The sequence below is a fragment of the Pseudorasbora parva genome, chromosome 15, assembly GCF_024679245.1.
Source record: "Pseudorasbora parva isolate DD20220531a chromosome 15, ASM2467924v1, whole genome shotgun sequence".
NCBI classification, from domain to species: Eukaryota; Metazoa; Chordata; class Actinopteri; order Cypriniformes; family Gobionidae; genus Pseudorasbora; species Pseudorasbora parva.
This window is the reverse complement of record NC_090186.1, coordinates 33,046,934-33,066,752: the sequence shown is the minus strand read 5'-3', so window position 1 is coordinate 33,066,752 and position 19,819 is coordinate 33,046,934. Positions and strand designations below refer to the sequence as shown.

The following is a 19,819-nucleotide window of genomic DNA, read 5'->3' as shown; positions in this document are numbered from 1 at the left end:
GAACTTTCTATTAAGAGTTCACTTTATAAATGATTTTGTCTATAATCTATGCATGTTTTGAATCGTCATTAGTATGTTGGTCGAACTCTAATGCTGTCTTAACATGCAATCTAAACTATCATAAATACAAGTTTACTAGTAACAATTGGACATGAACACCCTCTCAAGTTGTATTTGCCACTGGAGCACTGGGATAATTATGATACCCAAGTTGCCTAGTTAGGTGTGCCGTAAACTTAAAACATGGCTGTGGTGAGAATGATTGGAATCGCAGGAATTTTTATTTATTTTATTTTTTTATAATTTCTTATTTTAATAATAATTTGTCCCTCCCCAATAGATATAGATGAATGTCGGTTCAGTCCATCTGTTTGTGGTCCAAATTCCAACTGCACAAATGAAATAGGAAGTTACAATTGCTCATGTTTGGATGGATTCACTGCAACAAACTCAAATCTCACCATCAGCATCAATAACACATGTAGAGGTACAGTTAATATTCAGATTTATGTTGATGCTATCCTTGAATAATAATCCACATGGTTATTATTTTACATGTCGCCATCAATATGTTGGTCGAACTCTAATGCTGTCTTAACATGCTATTGAAATTATTGTAAATACAAGTTTACTAGTAACAATTGGACATGAACACCCTCTCAAGTTGTATTTACCACTGGGAAGCACTGGGATTTTTTTTTTAACCATTTCTTATTTTAATAATATTTTGTCCATCCCCAATAGATATATATTATATACATGTTTTATTTTATTTTTCTGCATTTCTTTTTGCAGCAACAGCAGCAACAACACCAGGTACTGTATTAAAAACTGATATATCACAAACTGTTTTTGGTAACAATACATATAGTATTATAACCTTTTTACGGTAATGGTAATTTATTTATTTTTTATACCAGAGCATGTTTTTATCACAGATGAGATGTGCAAGCTTTTAAAATAAAAAAATGACATATGTCAGCAAAATTATTAATGCCTTATTAATTTTTGTAGCACACCATATTACATAAACACTAAGGGTGCTCCAGGGCCAGTAGGGGCAGCAAATAGGCTTTAATCCTGTATTTGTTGTTTTAAAAGTCATTATGTAGCTGCCAAACATAAGAATATACTTACTAGCTTTATCTCTGTAGAAAATATTTTGTAAAATTTTAATGTTATTAATTGTGTAGCTTCACATTTTGATATTGGTTATATATAATGAGGTGAAGAACCCTTTTTTAAACAGAAAAATAAAAATAATAAAAAAAACACATTCTCTTCATGCACTTCAAGAAATTACACAAATGCAAACATTTCTGAAATAGATGTATCATTTTCAGGAAAACCAAAGCACTGCTTGTGTATTTTCTTTTCTTTTTCCTTGTAGATGTAGAATATTGTTGGTAGATATTAGCGATATTAGATGTATTTCTTGTTTTTGGTGTTTGCATACATTAAAATGTTTTTAAAACATTTGTAATTATTTTTGTTATTTGCATTTGTAAATCAAAACAACATTCATAAATCTATTTCATTGTTGTTTTGATTGACTACAACAACTTCTAAAAATGACAAAACGTACTACAGCCACTACAGATGCAACAATGACTACAACTGCAGCACCCAATACAACGACAACTGCTTTAACTACAACTGCAGCACCCAATACAACTACAACTGCTACAACTACAACACCCAGTACAACTACAACTGTTATAACTACAACTACTACAACTACAATACCCAGTACAACTACAACTGCTACAACTACAACACCCAGTACAACTACAACTGTTATAACTACAACTACTACAACTACAATACCCAGTACAACTACAGCTGCTATAACTACAACTACAGCTTCAAACCTTCCTACAACTACACCAATAATAGCTAATTCACCACAACCAGGTACGTTCTGAAAAGAAGTAGGTTTGTGTGTGTGTTTATTACTCTACTTTATGAACACACTATTATATCTTTTCTGTGAATGCAAATCATAGCAAATATGTAATATGAGGTTAATATATATATTTTTTATGAAATATTCTAAACTGAAGATAGCACCAGCAGGAATGTTTAGCAGTACATTATCATTATTATTATTCTTCTTCTTATTATTATTATTATTATTATTATTATTATTATTATTATTATTGTTGTTGTTGTTGTTGTTGTTGTTGTATTTTTATTAATTGTTCCATGAAGCTATTAATACAACACATGTATTCATGTTTCATTCACGGGACTTTTTCCATTCATCTACCATATTTATGAACATCAACAGAGTAAAATAATGGTTGTAAATACAAAAACACATGAACAGAGATGCTAAGAATCATTTGATATTAATCCATACCAGGCCGCTTCTCTCCTAAAAAAATAAATAAATGTATTTTTGAATCCACCTTCTTTATCTTGTCCTGCTTATGGTCATAAATATGGTGGGTGAATGGAAAAAAATTATGAACCAGATGAATAAATGCAATTTTTTTGTCTTGTTTAGACTTTTTTACAGTTAAAATGTCAATGAAATTAGAGACAACGTTTGATACAGGCCTCAGTAAACCCAGTGATGAGAAGTACAAAAGCTACGCTAACCAAATTCAAAAAGTGGTGAGTGTTTCACATTTTGTGTATAAAATGCATTGATCGTTCATGCTTAAAGGGGGGGGGTGAAACACTCAGTTTCAGTCAATCTCATGTCAATCTTGAGTACCTATAGAGTAGTATTGCATCCTGCATATCTCCGAAAAGTCTTTAGTTTTATCATATTTATAAAAGAAATATGGGCTGTACCGAGTCTTTCCGGAAAAAAACGAGCGCCTGGAGGCGTATCGTGTGGCCGGAGCTAAGGAATGATGAATGCGCACAAAGCGGTGATGTCCTCAAGCGTAGAGAAACCCATCTATCTCAGCTAATACAGATAATGATCCACAATCAAATCTGAGGCTGAAATAAATTGAACAGGAGAAACGGCAACATTAGGATGTCCGTCTCTGTGGTATGTACTGTGTTTAGGGGCCTTTGTGTGTCTTTACGCGCAGTTTATGAGGACATGATTCGGTTTATGGACTATTGTATGTGACTAGACCTTAGAGGTAGCAAGCAAAACGGTTTTGCACGTCAGAGTCAGACTAGTGTTATACAGAACAACAATGGAGTAACCGTTAGCGCATTTGAATGACGACGCACGCGATCGTATCGTTTACTGATGTTTACTCATGCGACGGTAGCCAATAGCAGAGACATTTGAAGTTGATTTACTCACCGGCTGCTTCCAAAGCAGGACCGAACCTTTACCGCTGGGACCGCTCTGTCAAAAACACACTTGTTTGGTATGATTTGGTGAAGTCCTGTGACAGCAGTGACCGTGGAAATCCACTTTGCGACACGACTGAAGCGAAGTCTTGAAGCTTCCCGTCATTTCTGCGTTCAAATTGGTTCAAATGCAGCGCTGCCTTCCCGGAATGCTGTGCTGACGCGTTGAAGTCGCTCGACGGCACCCATAGGAATAAAGTGGAGCGCGGCGCGTCATAAGTGTTCACGGACGACTGGATCTGCACCTGAGAGACTGTTTACGGCGTGCATTTCCTCTCTCTCCATCAAATTTTAAAGATCTTAGTAACCACAGAGCACACACATTATACACAATACAAAATTATATCAAGCTTCATACCAAATAACGTTCATATTAATGTTATTGCCTACTGTTCAGCGTTTGGGTGAACAGGTTCTTGAAACATTCATGTCAATAAAGTGCATCTGAACTGAGAAAAAAAATAATAATAGAGAAAGATGCAAGAAAACTGAATAGAAATAACATATTTCTACAATAACATGACTTTTCCTGTCCTTTAAATATTTAAAGAACGGCCAGTGGAAATCCTCACAGCATGTAGTGTACCTCTTTAGTTCAGGAATGGCTCTCCCTTCCTGGATTATTTGTTTCTTGAAAATTATTAATTAATGTTAATTTCATATAAATAAATATACATAAATTAGGGCTAACATATTTCCTCAAATAAAGCCTGTAGTGAATTAAACGCCGGCCTCTGATAGTGACCGGGAGCGTGGTCAGCACGAACAAATAAAGGCCGGTTTCAAATAAAGGCCGGGGGAAAATGTGTGGATAATCTTCTAAATGCCTTTCATTTAATGCGCATTCAAGTTCATCATAATGTACAGTAGGGTTGTGCCGTGACGGCTTACCGACATCACGCAATCATTTTGATGCCACATGCCCGTTCTTGCGAGTGCGACACACACTAATCCTATAGTCTAGTAGTCTCTTCTATAGTTAGGCTAAAAACTTTGTAGGGATTGCTCTGTAAATTAAATTGAGAATAAAACTGATGCATATTTGCCATTTTAAATAGACTACTGTAGTCTATGAGAGATGCGTCGTATGTGAAAATACCGTGTCAGGCAGGCTGTACACAAATATTGATCTTCACCTCTCAACTTTTTTTAATATCTTACTCTGCATTTAACTTAAAATATTTTATTCTGTACAAGAAAATAAGAACAGGCTTCAAAATAAACTATGTTATTGTATAGTGGTCATATGAACTAGGCTACACGAAAGACCGTTTAAAAAACAATATGCAAAATTAAAATTGAATATCTCTGAGAAAAGTGCATGCAACCTATTGTAAGCGCGGATGAGTAAGTAGTTTGGTCAGAAAAATAACGGAATCATAGTTTTTAAGTTAAAAAAATTATGTAAAGTGACAAAGTGCTTAAACTCTTCTTAAGTGGAAGCTTTTTCCCTCACATGCAACAAGTCATGAATTGGGTTAGAAAAATAACTAAATTATATATATATTTTTTAAGTAGAAAATAATATTTATGTACAGAAATATATTATATTAAAAAGTGCTTCAAAGTACACAACCCTTCTTAATGGAAGGAAGCTTTTCCCCTCGTGTGTAACCTATTTAGAAAGCACTGAGTAATTAGTTGGGTTAGTAAAATAACTAAATTATAGTTTAAGTATAAAAATGTGTATGTAAAAATATATAGTAAAATTAAAAGTGTTTCAAAGTGCACAACTATTCTCAAGTGGAAGGAAACTTTTTTTCCCCTCATGCACAATAGGCTATAGAAAGTGCAGATGCGTAATTAGTTGGGATAGAAAAATAACGATATCATATTGTGTTTTTTTTTTTTTTTTTAAGTAGACAATAAAATGTATGTAAAGAGATATATTCAAATAAAAAGTGCTTAAAAGTATACAACTCTTAAGTGGAAGGAAGCTTTTTTTTTTTCCTCAAGTGCAAACAATAGCCTGTAGAAAGCCGAGTCTGGTTAGTAGGCTAAAATAACCTCACATGCAACGTAAAAATTAAGTGCGGAATAAACATTTGACATTTTTCAAACTGACTCAATGGTGGTTGCCAATTAGGCTATAGTAATTCTGACTGAAATTGCTTTGTCGCCTTTCTGGCTGTTGTTGTAAATGGTGATATGTTTGCATGTTTCTAAAAAATTCAATGACTTCTGTCCACTGGAACGCTATCGCTTTTATTCGCTATTAATTTAAAACGGTTTGTTTAAAGCAATTATTTTCCAAATAGATGGAATTAGAAATACAGGCCTGCCCCTAATAAAAGCCTGCTTCAAATAAAAGCCTGGCTCCCTTCTGCAGTTTAGGTAAATAAAGGCCCCGGTCTTTATTTGAAGAATTACGGAGTCTAGGACTTGACCAACTAATTCATCTTTTGTCATACTTCTGCCTGCTCTGAGCTGTGTCCTTGAAAACACTTCATATGCAGTTTACCTTGCAACGAGGAGGAGAGGACGCTGGCATTGTCTGTTCGCCGCTTCTCCACCCAAAATCAAGTTAACTACTGTTAGATTTTGATTTTATTTTATGACTGTGACTAGTCAAACAGTCAGAGCTACAATTGGGACTGTTGCTGATTGCTGGCAGCCACTGAGAGGATGTTGTTCGCCGTTCGTTGTTTTTCACAGCCTCTCTGCTGTTTTTGTTTGAATTGTTGCGGTTGCTTCTGGTTTGAGGACATTTGATATTGATCGCTGCGGGTGCTCTCTCTTCTGGGTGTCGACTGCTCAGTCTCCCTCGGGCTTGAACTGCATGGTGGCTGAAGTTGCCGGTTGATTGGCGGCGTTTGCACTGGGCTAGTGTCATCAGAATCTGGCATGATGTTGAGATGTTCCGCTTCTCGGCTGCTGAGTCTCGGCTGCATCGCTGCTCCGTTTTGCGTTGCGTCCGTGGAACGGCTTGGACTTCTGCGCCAACACCGGTGTCTCCACAGAAGTGCCCAGAAAACTTTGCTTGCCTCTTGCATGGTGCTGCAGCAATCCCCTCCATCTGGTCTTCAGCTGCGCATGTCGTGCATTGGCGACATCATCAGGACACTGCCGAATTGGGAATATGTAGCTATAGAGCCTCTAGCGCTGGGAGAAATGTAAACTTTTATGTGTTGAATGTTTGTATTATTCTATATTTTTACTTTTTATTCATCTTATTTTCCCTTTTCCATTGTTGCACTTTGAGATTCTTCTAAATTAAATTAAATAAAATCTATTATTATTATTATTATTATTATTATTATTATTATTATTATTATTATTATTATTATTATATAGAGTAGCCTACAGTACACATGACACAATCTAACACATGGTATTTTAACAGTCAATTATTATGATGGCCTCTGTTATTCCTGACTATAAAAACATCATGTCTCATTCAACATTATAAAACCATGTTAAAACGAAGAGACGTACTCATAACATGTATTGTGTAGTAACGTTAAACAGGCTGACTGTGAGCATGTGACAGCTAAAACATTAAGACTATTTTAACTTATTTAAAATGAAGAAAAAAACAACAACCAGTAACTAACAAGCTTTCACAACAAACGTAATACAGTTGTCTTAGACAGCTGTCACTAAGTCAACACAAGCTTTGACAATTCATTTATAGCACTAAATCGACTATTTAGCAAATCACACTCACTTTGGCCATTAACTTTTCAATAAAATGCATCACGACTGTTTTTGATCTAATTCGCTAGGTGGCGTTGTCAATAAAAAACAGGGTGCTAGAAATGCGGTCCTAGGAGTGCCGTCCTGAAAATGCAGCCTCCGGTTGTGCAGGCAGATGCTACTCCCTCTAGGACATGCACATAGTTACTGTAATGTTCATAATACATAATATAGAATACTTTTTTGGCAAATATGTTTGTTCATTTAACATTTATTGTTTAACTAGTCAGATTATTGAAGCAGAGCATTTTTTGTGTCTAAATGTTCTACTAAATCATATTAGATACATATTTAACTGTCCAGATGACATCAATATATAGGTTTAATGACAGGAAAGCAGCCCAAAGAATGATCATTTTCTGTATTTTCTGTAGGTTTACTCTATGTATCTTTGGTTCGTTAATTAATCTTGTAGACAAATACTTTAATTTCAGTTGTATCAGAGGTACAGTAGGTACACTTCCTAATATACAGTGATTACTCTTACAGATTGAAGACAGTTACCAAAGTGTGTCTACCTTCATATCTGGATCAGTAAGAGTCACTGGCTTCAGGTAAGGCCTACAATCTAAACCTTCACTCAAAAATTCAATTTTGTTTTTTACGGCTTGTATTGATACAGTGTCTTCTCATTGTTGTGTTTTTGTGTTGCTCCAAAGGCCTGGAAGCATTATAGCAGACTATGAAGTTAGTTCAACAACCAACAGCGTAGAAAATTTTGTAAATGCAAACAGTAAGATTGCTGACACTCTCACAATTGATGGAAATCGTGTATCTGTGGGTGATTTTGCTGAAAGTGGTAAGGGTAGTCAGTATCTACTCTTTAAAAATAAAGTATATATAAGCATGAAACCTTTAATAAAAATTAGAAAGTTAAAAAAAGTTTCTGGATTTTACTTTCAGAACAAAAGACCCTGTCCACTAGAAAAAATTTGTATCCTCAGCAAGATATGAAACTGGAATGTACACGCCCAAATTCTGTTTCTGGTGATATGAGTTGGACATTAAATGGCAAAGATATAAAACAGAGCGAAAAATACACCTTTTCACAAGATGGTAGCATTCTCACTGTGAAAAGCATTGATGATAAAGACAAAGGTGAGTCACGTGTATCTTTTCTATCTGTCGTATCAATAATATCTTACATGTTGACACTTCCTATGTCAAGATTAATTTATGTGTCAATTGTGCGTATGTTATCTGGCCCAAAGCTAAGGAACAGTCTACTTGTGTTTATTAGGTCTGCTTCCACTATACATGAATCTAAATTAAAGCTTGGGAGAGTATTACAGTATTTGTTTGCTTTAGCTTATGAATCATGATCAACTCAGTACTTTGTGTTCATTCTGAAATAAAAAGTTTCTTCCTTCCACCATGAAACACAAAATAATAAATAATGAGCCACTCTTTTCCATACAGTGCAAGTGACCATGGATCTGTGCTATCAGACTACAAAATTAGGAAAAACACGCACACCGAAGTATCATAGACTCATCAATCTCTTCATTTCAATCACATTGTGGTAAAAAAAAAAAAAAAAAAAAAAAAATATATATATATATATATATATATATATATATATATATATATATATATATATATATATATATATATATATATATATATATATATATATATATATATAACTCAAAATCTGTGGTAGTTTCACGGATTCGCCAATGCCTATGTAAGTCAATGACAAGCAGCATCTGTGGTGTAGTAACTGGGCTACATATAATAATAAATTAAATTAGCTCAATAGGGAATTATGGGTATTAATATTTAATTACTTATAATTAATCATAACTGATTATGGTCAAACTATACATCTCTAAATCACCCGAAAGGAAATACCTAACCTAGGTATATTGCTTAAATAGCTAGGTTAGGTATTTCCTTTCGGATGATTTAGAGATTTTTAGTTTGACCATAACCAGTGGTTGAGTTGTGATAAAATGTCACAAAATGTCAATTTTTTTGGTCCTCATGAGGGAAACATCTTATAAATCATACAGAAGGAGTTTTCTTGAGAAAGTAATAATGCAGAATGTTTCCTGTGATGGGTAGGTTTAGGGGTAGGGCCAGGGTAGGGGGATAGAAAATACAGTTTGTAAGTCGCCTAAGGAAAGTCCCCATAAAACATGGAAACACTACGTGTGTGTGTGTGTGTGTGTGTGTGTGTGTGTGTGTGTGTGAGTGTGTGTGTGTGTGTGTGTGTGTGTGTGTGTGTGTGTATTGGAAAGAGACTTATGTCCCTCTCTTGTTTGAGAGAGGGGGGTCATGGAACCAGATTAGAATCTGATTGAAGTTGTCAGAGTCCTCCAAAGATGTTGCATGTTCTACTTCAGCTAGGTCACAAAACCGTCAAATAAATGTCAAATAAATGTACAGTCACAGATATTTATTGCAAAAACTGACCAAAACTGTATAAAAGTATTAACTCATGTTACATTCCAAGTCTTCTGAAGTCATACGATATCTTCATGTGAAGAAAAAAGTTGATCTTATAGGGGTGCTTCCTTGTTTTTTTCTTTTCTTGTCTTGGTTGTGTTTATGGGGCACAGTATAACATGTCTTAATACTTTTTTTTATTTTATTTTTTATATTTGACCTTTATTCCACACCGCTGTCTCCACTGTCCTTTGCTTCCTGCTTCTATGAAGCCCATCCCTCCGAAAAACGCAATGGTCTTAGATTGGTTAGATGGCCAAATGTAGTTTTGTGTATTTTTATTGGCTGAAGTGCCAAGCACAGGTTGTCCGGAAATGCTACGGCCCTTACCATTACGGCCAGAAGTCACATCTGCGGTGACTAGCAAGGGTTTATGATGTCACCAACTCAGGAAGAAGCTCGTTGTAGTCCAAACCGGCCGTTTTTGTAGGCAATAAACTACCATAAAAAGACAATTAAAAGACAATATCTCCATTTGCATTGAACTTTCAGCGCTGTAACTTTGCAGATACTGTTTATGCTCAAGCAGCAACATAAAACACTAACTGAAGTTAAAAAAGTGAAATCGCATGCAACCACCCCTTTAATGTTTTAGTGTTTGAAATGATCATCACGCCCCTTTGTGAACAGAACACACATGCACTCCATTCACATTTATCATTCAAATGATACACATAACTCTTTAGCATGATGCAATCGGTCACGAGACACACGAAAGCCAATGAGATTTTACAATCAAAGCTGATGTAATGACGCAGTTGGTCACAAGACATACGACAGGGAATGCTGTCAAAGCCGATGTGGCATTTCTTCTGGCAGAAATATTTTAAATGTATTAATCTTTGGCGGATGGACTCGCCGTTACTGATCGCTTTTGGGGATTTTCTTCACACAAATCAATCGTTTGGCCTCGGAACACTTGGAATATTTGTACTTTCTGAATAAATTGTGCCTGCAGTCATATCTGGCTGTTATATCCAGTTTTTTTTATATATATATATATATAATACACAAATGGGTAGGTTTAGGGAAGGGTTTGAGTTACGTTTTTAAAATGTGTCTGAATAAAAAGAAAATAAATGTAAAAACAATTATGCTGACTGAATCAAACTGATGAATAAGGTGGAACAGGGAATCCTTGTGTGGACCACGGATGCTGCCTGTCATTGACTTACATAGGCATTACTTCCGTGGACCCATCACGAATTTTCAGCGATTCTGTGAAACTACCAGGGATTTTGAGTTAAGGGTCCGTGTTAATTTCACGGAATTCTGTAAGACCAGGTTCCAACAAAACTACATAGTCTTCAATATACAATATACATTGATTAAAATCTGCTGTGTTATTACTTTATTAAAGAGCAGTGAGTGATTTTCTATTTTAACATAATTTTAGAGGTGAACCGTCCCTTTAAGGACAAGTTTTCACAATCACTGCGCTGATAAGACCTGCTCGCTTCTCATATACAGACACACACGATTGTACTTTCACTTTAGACATAACCAACTGTATATATGTTAACCTTGTTTGAATTTGACAGTATTAGCAGTAAGACTACTTAGTCCAGTAATCATGTGTGTTTGACAGGTGTGTGTGCTCAGATAAATATGATGAATTAATTAACTGCAAAATATAGTTTACACACACATAATTTTTACTAAAATAATGATGGGCTGAATGAGATTATTAGAGGGGAAGATTATTGAAATATAGCAAACAAATCTTATGAACTACTTTTATGAAACTTTCATGGTTCCTTTTTGTCATTTTGGAAACTCATTTACTTTCATTGCATGGGAAAAAAAGGAATCTGTACTTTTTTTTAGCTTTTCTTACACCATTTTTTGCCTGATTCAAGGTCTGGAGGGGTTGATAGTTGCCAACAGTCAGAGCTAGATTTTGGACAGTTGGACTCTCACAAAGAGTCAATTATACTCATTTTCACACAAACACAAACACACCAGGCTCGTTCAAAATGCACCGATGCATCTCGAACAAGCCTTCCCTCAACAATGCCTCAGGACTTTATGATCCTACATCGGCATCAAAACGCCGCGGATCCAAGGCATTCGTGCAGCTCACCATGATTTGTAAAGACGGAGATTACAATCAAAAAGCTGTTAACTTGATTAGCTGCTATTTAAAAAATGGCAGTTACAAGTTTGTATTCGCCTTGTTGGTCACGGTAACTCCGCCTCCAGCCGCTGACGCAAGCGGTTCTTACTTCTAGCCCAGTAATGTTTTGGTGCTACTTAAGAACCACTATTTCTGGCTAGGAGCTGGTGCTTTGGGTGTGGAAAGACTAAGAACCGATTTGAAACTAGGCTCTGGCTCCAAACTAGCACCAGCACTGCCTTGGTGGAAAAGGAGTACTAGTGTATAATGGGTACAGACTCATTTTTGTAACTTCCAATTTGATTCCATTGGTTATGAGTCTCAACAAGGCGCGTTTTTGAGTTACTTGTTGTGTTCTTAATGACTCAAAAGTCTAGTAGTGTGTGATTCTCAGTTGTTTAGTGATGCCGGTTTGTGATGTCTAGTGTTTTAAAAAAATGTATTTCAATTTTTTCCCCTTTACTTGCAGGTAGATACGCATGTGTCATAAAAAGGCCCATACCTTATATTCAGTGGGAAGATATAGTTATTGAACCACTTCCTAATATCATAGCGGGTAGAAGCATAAGACAGTTTCAGTGTATGGATCAGACTGTGGACCTGACATGCTGTGAACTAAAATATAATGTTGAGTGGACCCCGATTCCTCTTGGTGAACAACCGACATCTCGAGGTTCTACTTACAGACAGACAATATATTCTTACAGTTACTAAGTTCAATTTTCAGTTGCAGTGACAAGCTTTGTTTAATTCATGTTTCTATTTATGTTTTTATGGAAACAGATGACAAGGGATGCATCACACTAAAACATAAAATTAGTAGTGCAGATTGTAATATTGAAACCTTTACATGCCAACTTGTGATTCAGGAACTTCAAGACTTCTCTTATGGCCAGAGCAAAGTCACTATTCGGAAAGTCAAAGAAGGTAAACCTTTAGTTTTCATCTTTTGATGCAGTAGAATGTTATTTTGTCCGTTTCATCTTTCTGAAAGAAATAATATTTTTTTCTGTTTTTTTTTTTTTTTAAATTTCTGTTTTAAAATCTAGTATTGTCCTGTAAAAATGAAGCACTTGGAGATGGAAAAGATGGTGACATTTTGACTGGACCCTGTGAAAAAGGCAAGGAAGGCACCATAACTTATCTATGTACAGCAGGTTCATGGAAGGAAATGAACAGGGACTGTATTCTTCAAGTTATCAAAGACATTAAAAAGAAAGTTGAGGTAATCTTCTTGATCTATTTATTGGTGGGACACAAAATAATAATAATGTCCATTTAAAATATTTATAATATTTACATTTCTTCTTTACTTTGTCATTTAGGTCTTGATTCCACAGGACATCCCAGCGGTTGTGGCTGAGCTCAGTACTGCTACAAAAAACAATACCAACGAGATCACACAGTCTTCTGTGACTGTTCAAACTATTGTTGGGATACTCGTAAGAATCGCTGATACATCAAAAACCATTAACATCAATGAGCCTGTGATGAGGGTAAGGACATTATGTATGCATGAAAGACATCAGTTAAACTGTGCTAATTAAAACTTTTTATGCTAAAATATTTGTACATAAACTTTATCCCCTCTGATGAAAAGTAGGTTGTACTAAACATGATTTTCTGTTTATTTCCAGAATTTCCTTCAAACTGTGAATATCCTTGTTTCAGACCTTGCTATTAACTCATGGAACAGTTTGAACAATGACAGCAGGACAGATAACACCAGCATTGCACTTCTGAGCGCTATTGAGAATATAAGTGAACGTCTCACAGATGCTAATTTTACAATTAATCAAGGATCTATTGAGTTGAACAAAACTGTAACAGACAGATATAGTGGAATATCAAACCTGACAAACTCAACCACTGAGATCCTGATACCGCAGATTTCTAATCCCACACCAATAACCATCATAGTCTTCACAAGTCTTGACAATGTCCTACCTACTCGTACTCCTACTAGTAATAATTCAGATGTGCGCATCAATGGAGATGTGGTTGTTGTTAAGGTGAACCAAACAATTAACAACATTTCTTTTGCGTTTGACATTACTGATCAATCTTTGGGAAATCCTCAGTGTGTCTTTTGGAACTTCAATCTTGACACATGGGATTCCACTGGATGTAAAGTAAAGCCCTATATAAGTAAAGGGAATGAAACTGGCAAGATTTCATGTGAATGCAACCACACAACCTCTTTTTCAATCCTAATGTCACCATTTTCCCTTGATGATAACAAAGCCTTAGCCTATATAACGTACATTGGTGTTGCTATTTCATTGGCCAGCTTGATTGTGTGCCTCATTATTGAGACTATCGTATGGAAGTCAATGACAAGAAATGACACATCCTACATGCGACATGTCTCCATAGTCAACATTGCCGTGTCCCTGCTGATCGCAAACATCTGTTTTATCATTGGAGCCGCAGTCGCAGAACAAGAGCAGCCAACATCAGTGGGTCGCTGCAGTCCAGCGGTTTTCTTCATGCACTTTTTTTACCTGGCTCTTTTCTTCTGGATGTTAATTTCAGCGCTGTTACTCTTTTACCGGACAGTCATGGTCTTGTCCCAAATGTCAAGGGCCAGAATGATGGCCATCGCCTTCATAGTCGGTTATGGTGCGCCTTTGCTCATAGCGGTCATTACTGTTGCGTCAACAGCTGGACCACAAAATTATATCACGAAAAAATATGCATGCTGGCTGAACTGGAATGAGTCTAAGGCCCTGCTGGCATTTGTGATTCCAGCTCTCACTATTGTAGCCATAAACCTTGTGGTTTTGATTGTGGTTCTGTATAAAATGTTGAGGAGAGGAGTTGGTGCTACAACTCAACCAGATGAGAAACATGCCCTGGTGGTCATTGCCCGATGTGTGGCCATATTGACTCCTATCTTTGGACTAACATGGGGATTCGGAATTGGAACCATGGTGTCCCGTGAATTAGGCATTCATGTGGTGTTTGCACTCCTCAATTCACTGCAGGTATCACTTTCTGTCTTTCCTTTTTGACTTTATAGGTTATTTTTTAACACTTTCTTTTACTTTTAACTTTAAAGCAATAATTGGAATGCAATTAACACAGCAATTATAATTCTGTAATTGCAACAATATATTTTAAAGCCTCACAAAGATGCAATAAGTAATTTCCAACATTGTTATGAATATGACATTAAACAGCATTACAAGAAGTATTATTTATCCAAAACATGTTCCTCATATATTTGTAACACTTCTGCAGGGATTCTTTATTTTGGTGTTTGGAACGCTTTTAGACAGCAAGGTATGTACTTTTTTTTTCTCCCTTTGCATTTTAACAAACCATTGTGTCAGTTATTGTGTCAATCTTTTTGTTAAAATGATCTTAGAGGCGTTCAGTTCTACTGCAGTGATTTAACTCATTTTGTCACATATGGTTGCAGATTCGTGAGGCACTGGCAGGAAGGATGTCACTAACAAACCTTACCAGCTCTAACCGTACCAGGGTAAATGACAACAAAATAATGTGTCTGATCCATGAGTTCTTTCTAATGATTGATGTACTCAGTTCACAGCTGATATCTTAAATCTCTACATTACAGAGTACTAGTGCAGGACCATCATCTTCAAGTGGACCAGGTTTCTTTCAAAGAATTCGTAGGAGAAGTATGTCTTACTATTAAAATTGATAGATTTAAATAAATTAATTTATACATATTTATTGATTTAATATATTACATTTTTAATGCATATGTTTTATAATTATTTTGCAGATATGTATAACGTATCTGAAGTTATGTCGGCAGCAAACTCTTCAAACATCTCCAGTGGCGCAGATAGTTTATCGAATGCATAATCAGCTACTTTATTAACTATAAGTCTATTATTTTAAATATTAAACAGCCTGTAAGTATATTATGTAAACTGCACTATCTATTATTGATTTCTGGAAAGAAGTGTTTCTTTGTTCTGAAGTAAGCTTATAATCTACAGATCTAACGTTTAATTAAGGATACATTTTATTATAATGTTATGATTTGCATGATTGGATGCACTTTGATTTATAACAAAATTATATCAATAAAATAGAGCTAGAGAAATAGCTTTTCTTGTTTTTTCTTGTGTGTTTTGCTGTATTTGATGTATTAATGTATTTTAAATAATTAAAAAATATATAATAATAATAATAATAAAGTGAATTGTTACAGTTACAACAGTAATGAAATGCCTCTTTATTTTACATACATTTTGTAGTTGATAATCATGGCATTAAAGCGCTTTTTATTTTATTTATTTTCATTGCATTTGGCAATAATTATGAAATAGATAACTTTTTCAAATAATTATTATTTTAAACCATCTCAGCATGAAGGTTAAGCTAAAGTTTATTAGGCTATACTTATTAATTTTTACAGTTCTTTGATTATTATTTTAAACCATCTCAGTATTAAGGTTAAGCTACAGTTTATTAAGCTACACTTATAAGTTTTAAAATTATTTGAGCTTGGTCAAGCATAATATTATACAATATACACAAGACTAACACTTTACATCATATTTGATGAGATACTATCTCTTATATACAGAAAAATAAATAAAACTGCAAAAAAATAAAAAGTAACCAAACAAATCAATCAAAAGCTCTGCTAAAAAGGTGGGTTTTAAGACCACGTTAAAAAGCATCTACTGTCTGTTGGGTCTGCAAGTGGTCAGGGAGAGTATTCCACATACTGGGGGCTGCTGAGCAGAAGACGATAGTACGAGCCTGCCATAGTACGGAGTTTGGTCGTCAGAGTTTTAAGAAGATACGGAGTGGAGGTTACGTGTGGATGTTTGTGTGGTGAGGAGTTCTTTGAGATGGATGCACTGGTGGGTAAAGAGGGAGATCTTGTACTCGATCCTGAGTGAGACAGGAAGCCAGGGGAGTGATTAGAGAATAGGAATGATATTGTCATATTTGTGCACCCTCATGAGGATCCTAGCAGTGCAGTTCTGAATATACTACAGCTTCTGGAGATTTTTGCCAGGGATGCCGATAAGGAGCGCATTGCAATAGTCGAGCCTGTAGAAGACAAAGGTGTGAACAAGCTTCTCCACATCTGCCAGTGTTAGTATGGGATGAAGTTTGACAATGTTTCTGAGGTGGAAAAAGGAGGTCTTACACAGATGTTTGATATGAGCTTCAAAAGTGAGTTGCAATTCCATTCTGACCCCCAGGTTGGAGACTGATGTAGAAAGTGGAATGTTCTGATCAGAGAAAGCAATGCTGGTGATAACAGAATTCCGGACCTGAAGTGGAGTGCCAACTAGGATTGCTTCAGTCTTGGAGCTGTTTAGCTGCAGAAAGTTTTGCTTCATCCACACCTTTATCTGATGAAGTGCTTTTCATTATCTCAACCTTTGGCCATTTACTGTGTGCATCCAGAAGGACTAAAAACATTTGGTCTTCCAATGGCCGGCAAAATCAACATGAACTCTCACCCATGGTTCCTCAGGCCAGTGCCAGGGGTATAACGGAGCTGGTTGAGGGATATTTCTCAGCTTTTGACATGCACTGCACGATTTGGCTTTCTCTGTAAAGAGTCCACACCTGGCCACCAAAGGTAGCTACAGCCGATACCCTTCATCCAAAATACTCCACAGTGTCCAGAATGAAGCTCCTCCAGTACTTGTTGTCTCAATGGTGGTGGAATAATGACTCTTGGGCCCCATAGTTGACAACCAGATTCAACTGTTAGCTCATTTCGCCTGCTCACATAAGGCCTTAAGAGCAGTGACATTTCTCCCACTTCCCCTCTGAGCACGAGATCCAAAACCTTGGACAACACTGGGTCAGTACGTGTGTGCTTTTTTACCTGAGCTGCCATTACAGGAGAATTGTCCACCTCTTTGAAATAGAAGATTTCCACCTTTGTTGGTTGTGGATGAGTAGTTGGCAACAGCAGTCGGGAGAGCCCATCGGCATTGGCATGATGTTCCGATCGTCTGTACTTGATATCATACAGATGCGCAGAAAGGGGAAGGGCCCAACTTTGCATTCTTGCAGCTGTAAGCGAACGAATGCCTGAATGTGGACCAAAGATGGAGGTGAGAGGTCTGTGATCCGTTAGGAGTGTTAATCGTCTTCCAAACAAGAACTAATGACATTTCTTCAACCCCGAACACACTGGCAAGTGCCTCATGCTCAATTTCGGCATAGTTGCCTTCAGCCTTGCTCAAAGTTCATGATGCAAAAGCGATGGGTTTCTCCTCACCTGATGGCATGATATGTGACACCACTGCCCCCACGCCATAGGGCGAAGCATCACATGCCAGCTGCACTGGCAGAGCGAGGTTAAAATGGGTGAGGGCTTCAGACTGCGCTAAAGCCATTTTCACTTCAATGTCCACATTGTCCTTTTTTTTTTACTTAGTAATGTACACACAGCACCCCATATTGACAGAAAAACACAGAATTGTTTACATGTTTGCAGATTTATTAAAAAAGAAAAACTGAAATATCACAAGGTCCTGAGTATTCAGACCCTTTGCTGTGACACTCATATATTTAACTCTGTTGCTGTCAATTTCTTCTGATCATCCTTGAAATGGTTCTACACCTTCATTTGAGTCCAGTTGTGTTTGAGTATACTACTGACTGGACTTGATTATGAAAGACACACACATCTTTCTATAAGACCTTACAGCTCACAGTGCATGTCAGAGCAAATGAGAATCATGAGGTCAAATGAACTGCCTAAAGAGCTCAGAGACAGTATTGTGGCAAAGCACAGATCTGGCCAAGTTTACAAAAATATTTCTGGTGCACTTAAGGTTTTTTTCCCTGAGAGGGAACGAGCACTGCGTCGCATCACCACACCTCGGCACACCTGGAGCGCATGCTTTAGAGCAATAGCTGCCGCCATTATGTGCCGGCTCCCCTTTTATACTTCCGGGTATGCCCTCACAATGACATCATCCCGCAGGGCAATCGGATTGGACTAGTGTCTATTCCAGGGGTGACCAAACTTTTTCCTATGAAGGGCCAAAAATCAAACTTGATTGAGAGCCGTGGGCCAAAAGTTAATTTTGCATCATAAATCAAACTGTATTACATTAAAGTTGCTATGGGTTTATTTATTTCATAATATTTCAAATAAATATAAAACAACTTTTATCTGATTACCTAATGCAGTTTTATTTGTAAAGTGTTGCATTTTAATGAACAATTAAATGGGCAACAATCCTCAAGTCTTCAATGTACAATACAGTTCAATGCCAAATACACAATCAATAATAAAACCATGTGGTTGCAATGTCAGTGACCTAATGAGAGATATGAAGCTGGTCCTTATTTTTCAGAAGTTTTTCGAGATTGGGCTGTAGCTGACTTACAGACAAAGACAATATATTATGTAGGTGAGAGTCAGTTATTTGGCTTCTTAGTTTACTCTTGTTCAAGTTCATCAGGCTGAAAGTCTGCTCGCAGAGGTAGGTACTGCCAAACAGAGACAGCATCACTTGTGCCTGCTTACACATCTTTGGGTACCTGTTTGCTGGGACACATTTGTAGAAGTCTGTCAAGGGAAGGGATGTGAACTTGTGCTTCAGTTCTGAATCACACTGAAGCTCAATTAGTTCCATCTGAAGATCATCTCTGACTGCATCCACACTGATAGTGAAGGGTTGAGCAAACAACTCAAAGTCAGCAGTGTTGTGTCTGAAGTCCTCAAAGCGACTGTCAAACTCCTGGATAAGGTTGCTGAGAACAGCATCATACTCATGGACCTTCTCTTTCACCATGCCTACCTCTCCAAGACAGGGAAAATGAACTAAATTTCCTGCATGTGGGATGAGAAACAGAAAGAACAGTGTGAGACAAGGACAGGGATGTAAAACAGAGGGAGAAAAATTTTAATAAATAACTGAAAAAAGAAGAAAATTATTATTTCATGAAAATTTAAGAAACTAGCAAATTTTAAGCAAATTTTATCAGCTTGATGTACAACAAAAATACAAATGCTGACATGACTGAATATAAATGTAAACTCCACATATAATTCTAAATATAATTAATAATAATATAATTATAATTGCACAAAATATCCTAAATATTATAACTGTAAATGTTACTGTTACCTGCTGAGAGATGTCTTCTGAGCAGCAGTAGTTTTTGTTTGAAGGCTCTGACGTGATCAAAAAGCTGGGTGATAATCTGGTCCTTTCCCTGGAGCTGAACATTCAAAATATTGAGCATCTCTGTTACATCCAC

General features: G+C 36.4%; 2 protein-coding genes across 2 annotated transcripts; both read left to right on the top strand.

The window, feature by feature from the left end:
• The first annotated feature begins 799 nt into the window (after nucleotides 1-799).
• Nucleotides 800-7,945, top strand: LOC137041045 (integumentary mucin A.1-like). The gene is made up of 6 exons (XM_067416970.1): nucleotides 800-816; nucleotides 1,591-1,914; nucleotides 2,510-2,619; nucleotides 7,510-7,574; nucleotides 7,680-7,832; nucleotides 7,924-7,945. The coding sequence occupies exons 2-6, from the start codon at nucleotides 1,608-1,610 to the stop codon at nucleotides 7,943-7,945; spliced, it is 657 nt and encodes a 218-aa protein (XP_067273071.1). The 5' UTR covers nucleotides 800-816; nucleotides 1,591-1,607.
• LOC137041475 (adhesion G protein-coupled receptor F5-like) lies at nucleotides 7,914-15,539 on the top strand. The gene is made up of 10 exons (XM_067417827.1): nucleotides 7,914-8,118; nucleotides 12,057-12,260; nucleotides 12,371-12,514; nucleotides 12,637-12,812; nucleotides 12,913-13,083; nucleotides 13,225-14,574; nucleotides 14,831-14,872; nucleotides 15,012-15,074; nucleotides 15,171-15,234; nucleotides 15,342-15,539. The coding sequence occupies exons 1-10, from the start codon at nucleotides 7,971-7,973 to the stop codon at nucleotides 15,422-15,424; spliced, it is 2,445 nt and encodes an 814-aa protein (XP_067273928.1). The 5' UTR covers nucleotides 7,914-7,970; the 3' UTR covers nucleotides 15,425-15,539.
• The last annotated feature ends 4,280 nt before the right edge of the window (nucleotides 15,540-19,819 follow it).